Source organism: Castanea sativa, chromosome 1, assembly GCF_040712315.1.
Source record: "Castanea sativa cultivar Marrone di Chiusa Pesio chromosome 1, ASM4071231v1".
Classification (NCBI taxonomy): domain Eukaryota; kingdom Viridiplantae; phylum Streptophyta; class Magnoliopsida; order Fagales; family Fagaceae; genus Castanea; species Castanea sativa.
The window spans coordinates 1,546,751-1,551,989 of record NC_134013.1 but is presented as its reverse complement, the minus strand read 5'-3'; the positions used below and the strand labels follow the sequence as shown (position 1 = coordinate 1,551,989).

At 35.4% G+C, this 5,239-nt stretch overlaps 1 protein-coding gene across 1 annotated transcript; it reads left to right on the top strand.

Annotated features, from left to right (window-relative positions):
• Positions 1 to 580: 580 nt before the first annotated feature.
• On the top strand, positions 581 to 1,964 carry LOC142622196 (senescence-specific cysteine protease SAG39-like). Its single transcript, XM_075795636.1, has 2 exons — positions 581 to 1,061; positions 1,167 to 1,964. Exons 1-2 carry the CDS (start codon positions 626 to 628, stop codon positions 1,754 to 1,756), a joined length of 1,026 nt encoding a protein of 341 aa, XP_075651751.1. The 5' UTR covers positions 581 to 625; the 3' UTR covers positions 1,757 to 1,964.
• Positions 1,965 to 5,239: the final 3,275 nt, after the last annotated feature.

The following is a 5,239-nucleotide window of genomic DNA, read 5'->3' as shown; positions in this document are numbered from 1 at the left end:
TGGGAAAGAAAAAACTGCAAGAAGCGCTAATTATCATCATCCGTCCAAAAAAAACCCTGCATATAGTCAGCATGGAAAGTTGGAAACAACCTACATGAATGGATTGACAGCAATACCACATTTATAAATGATAGATCCCCAGAACTTGGGAGTTTATTCGTGTTCTCCACAAAGAACAATAGCCACTCAGACATAGCAGTTAGCCGTATAGCAAAAGTTCAGTTTAAATAAAAAGTTGGCTACAGCTAATGAAAGCCATCAATCACGAGCATCAATCCAGAACACTCCTGCATAAAATACAAATGGAAACAACCTTAAAGATAGGTCTTACTTGAAATTTGGTTGGCAGAACTTTGGAGTCTATTCTTATTCTCCATTAAGAACAATAGCTAGCCACACATTACAATCAGTAGTATTACAACAGTCCGTTTGATGCGCTAAAATTAACCTTTAAAATCACGTTTAACTTGCTTAACACGCTAAGAAAAAAGGGGCCACTTTACTTCCCAAGATACACATCATAATGGGGATGATCTATTTCCTATATATAGGGAAAATGTATGCTTTCTTCCTCACCATTTATCACCAAAGCCATTGCCAAAGAACCCTCTTCGGTTTGTATACAATGGCTTTAACACAGCAAAAAAAACTTATCACAGTCATGTTTTTTATTCTAGAGACTTTGATATCCCAAGCCATGTGCCGCACTTTGCTTGAAGACACCCTTGCTGAGAGGCATGAGAAATGGATGGTTCAGTATGGACGCAGCTACAAAGATAGTGTAGAGAAGGAAAAGCGTTTCAAGATATTCAAGGACAACGTTGAATATATAGACAAATTCAATAATGAAGGGAATCGCACTTTCAAGCTAAGTGCCAACGTATTTGCAGACTTAACCAATGAAGAATTTGTTGCGTCTCATACTGGATACAAGATTTCCACCCAACCAAGTTCTCTCAAAGCGAAAAGTTTCAAGTATGAAAACCTTACAGAAATTCCAATGACTATGGATTGGAGAGAGAAAGGAGCTGTTACCTCCATAAAGAACCAAGGCCGTTGTGGTAAGAGGATCACAGTTCCCAACACTCATAAGTTTGGCTTCAATTCCCGTAATTATTGTTCTCATCAAAACATTTTTCACTTATATTTGATTCTTATACACGCAGGATGTTGCTGGGCCTTTTCAGCAGTGGCAGCCGTAGAAGGGATCACCCAAATCAAAGCTGGCAACTTGATCTCTTTGTCTGAGCAACAACTAGTGGACTGTGCTGTGGAAGGCAATTATGGCTGCAACGGTGGTTGGATGGATAATGCTTTTAGATATATAATAAAAAACCAAGGGCTCACTACTGAAGAAAAATACCCATATGAGACCATGGAAGGAACTTGTGACAATGAAAAGGAATCTATTCATGTAGCTCAAATAAGTGCATTTGAAGATGTACCTTCCAATAATGAGGAGGCATTACTACAGGCTGTGGCCAACCAACCAGTTTCAATTGCCCTCGATGGTTCTGGTCGTAATTTTCAATTCTATCAAGGCGGAGTTTTCATGCAAGAGTGTGGGACTCGTTTAACACATGCCGTTACTGCAATTGGGTATGGAACAAGTGATGATGGTACCAAGTACTGGTTATTGAAGAATTCGTGGGGCACCCGTTGGGGTGAGAATGGCTACATGCGGATTCAGAGAGACACCGGTGCTCCAGGAGGTCTTTGTGGCCTTGCCCAGAAAGCGTCCTATCCTGTTGCTTAGATACTCCAATGGTGACATATCAAGTCACCTATGGCTATGATACTTATTGCTCTCGTTCACTATATCTATGTTAAATTTGTTACGGCTATGAAAATGCCTGTACTGCTTCTTGCAACTTCAAAATATGAACGTTGTAATAAATAAACTTGTTAGCTACTGCTAGTATTAAGTAATGTAATGATAGCTTATAAAATCTTCACATTTCTTTCACTATATGTTGTTAAATTTGTTACGGATGTGATTACGCATGTGCTACTACTTGTAACATCAAAATATGAACATTGTAATAAATGAATCTAACAGGTGCTGATATTATTAAGTAACATAATGATAGCTAACTCTTCAGAATTTAACATATGAAAGTGGCCATATGTAACGCCCCAATCGGTCAAAAAAAAGTAGAGATCAAATTTTTAAAGCTCCCACGTGCCCCACCTAACATCTTTTCCCACCACCTATTTTCACTCATCTCTTTATCTTTTTGGCCGGCTCACTCTTTTCCCTTCTTCTTTTTTTTTTTTTTTCTCGTACACTCATCTCTATCACTCCAGTCATCCTCTCCACTGGTACTTCCATACCACCACCACCATTTCCAGCATCATTTTTCTGGCAAGATCACCGGAAAATTCTTAAGAACCTATTAGCACCTTCACATCCTTTTTTTTCTTTAGGTAAAAATTTCTAATCTTTTTTGTGAGTTTTACACATTTACTTGAGGTTATTTTTATCTAAGCTTTAATAATAATACTCATGTGATTTATGAGCATTAGAAGTAATATTTATGTATTTTTATGTATGGGTTTTGTATTGGTGGAATTATTTGATGAGTGGGTATATGGTTTGTGCTAATGATGACTACTTAAGGTTTATGCATGGTAGAAAATTTTGGGGTTTTGAGTTGTAATGTGATGGTTGGTAAATCTAATTTTTTTCATATCCATTGGATTTATTTGGAGTTAGTTGAAGTTCTAAATTTCTTGTCTTGGTAGATATTTTGATTTTACTTTTATGGGTCTCTTAATGATGTAGTGTAAATTTTATGGAAGCTAATCATAATGTTGGAGATGATATTAAATGGGTTAACTTTATATGTTGGAATTGAAAAATTCTTAGGTAGTCCCGAAGTATATTGAAATGGTGCTCCTCCTCTCACATTCATGGTGGACCCCACCATGAATGTGAGAGAAGGGAGCATCATTCTCCGTACTCTGGGAGTACCTAAGAATTACTCGTTAGAGTTTATGCCTTGTGAATCAATTTGTTGAGAAACTTTGAAAGTGGAATATATTATTATTGATGAGGTTAAATACTAGGCTTGCTTAATTAAGTACTTATTTGACAATTCCTAAATTGTAACTAGATATAATTTCAAACTCTATGCTTATTGTAATAGGTTTACTTGATATTGTTTAGATTCTATTTAATCTCCTTGGAGCTTGGAGAATTAGGTTTTTGCGGTTGTAAGGTAAGTAGTTTTTTAATGGGGTAAAATTCAATTTTTAAAACTTTAGAATGTAAAATCCAAATACTCCCAAATTTTAGGGATGTAATTTGCAATTTACCCTTTTTTTTAGAAAATAATTCACATATATTATCTATTATGATTTGGGCTTGCCACTAATATCACTTTTTTACCTACCTCTAATAGTTTGCTACCAAGAATTTGTTGGGAAAGAACTGTGGACTTAACTTTTAACCCTCTTAACTATTTTATTAGGAGTTTTTTTTTTTTTTTTTTTTTTGAGAAGAACATTCTATCATTTTAAATTGGGCTTGTCCCCGTACCACTATTGGGCTTGACTGCCTAAAACCGAAGTGAAAATTGCATGGGCATTGGACCGACCACTTCAGATAGAATGGGTTTCCCCAAGAGAGAAAAACCAAAACCTCCACGAATGCAGAGGCAGACAGAGAGCCAATCAGAATCAGCCAAACTCAACCTCGTCATCGTCGATGTAGTGCGTTCAATTCCCTAAAGGTGAGCGAGCATAAAGGTGAGCGACAGGGATGGACCCGGATTTCAAGCTGGGGGGCCGAAAATAAGCGAAATTTTTTTTTTTTCAAATACGCATCCATATAGTATTAATAAACTATCAACCAAAATAAATACCCAAAAATCATTGTTTCTTAATATATTAAGATACAATGATTTTTGGCAATCTCACGTTGACTTTGGAAGAATTTGAATCTTTTCTTCTGAAAAAAATGAAAAAAACAAGCATTATAGTTGATTTTTTCATGATCTACAAAATTTGTGTGACAATTTTCTTAAATTTGTTTGTTGACAATTTTCTTAAATTTGTTTGACAATTTTCTGTATTATAAGATTTGTTTTTTTCTTTTTGTCTTTGGTTTGCCTTTATTTATCTTTGTCTTTGACATTAACCCACTAACCCAATCCCACTACCGACACTACAAATTTATTCTGTACGCAGCCCTACTTTTTTTTTCTGTCACAGTATCACTTGTCCCTATTATGTCCAACCCCCAATCAAACAAACACTTCTCTACAAACTCTACTCTCTCTTTATCTCTCTTATCTATATAATACAAAAGAGAGTCACAAACACACACAGAGTGACAGAGAGTCAAAGCCAAAAAGCCCAAACAAAAAAAAAAAAAAAACACCACAGGCAATAAAAACATCATCAGTTCAATTCACAGTTCATCTTCATCACTCATCATCAGTTCAATTAAAAATTTAAAACACAAGCACTCCACAAGCAAGCAAAAACATTTTATTTATTTTTTAGGTTTTGAAGGAAATTAGGAAAGGATCATAGAATAAATACTTGTGAAGGCTCAAGCAACCGGTAGCGGTGGCAAGATGGGGCTCGCGTGGGGCAGTCTGTACTGTTAGGATTTGTGCCCTTAAATCCTATTGTATGATGCTATGTATGATATTATGTATGACATTATGTATGACATGATGTATGACTTAATATTGTATTTGATAAAGTTATTTTATTATTATCTAAAATAATGGTAACATGAATATGAGGCATTATCATATAGTCCATGAGATGCATTGTATGTGATTTATGTGAAAAGTCACAGAAGATGTAAATCACAAGTTCTTTGTAAACTCAGAATTTATAGTTCGTAGTCGATGATGAAATTGGGTATTTCATCTGCGAAGACTATAACGTGTCAACTAAGATGATTTGTCTTGATCATGGAAGTGGAAACTTCTAGTTGATATGTTTTAAGAGTTAAAATATATTGAACAGGACCGCTGTGAGATTTATTATTTTCCTAACGACTGTCAAATGAATAATAATTCTCACGACTTCTATTTGCATGAACTCTTAATCCTGAGAGAATAATGGACCTGATCATGAAGTGTAGGTTGCTTTGATATATCAAGAGTGAGATCTGAAGTGACGGTCAAAATCTCAGTATGTTGGGCAGTCACATTTAGTGTTGATGGAACATATATTCTCAAGATGGAATTCATAGTCTCTTGATGGAGATATAAAATAT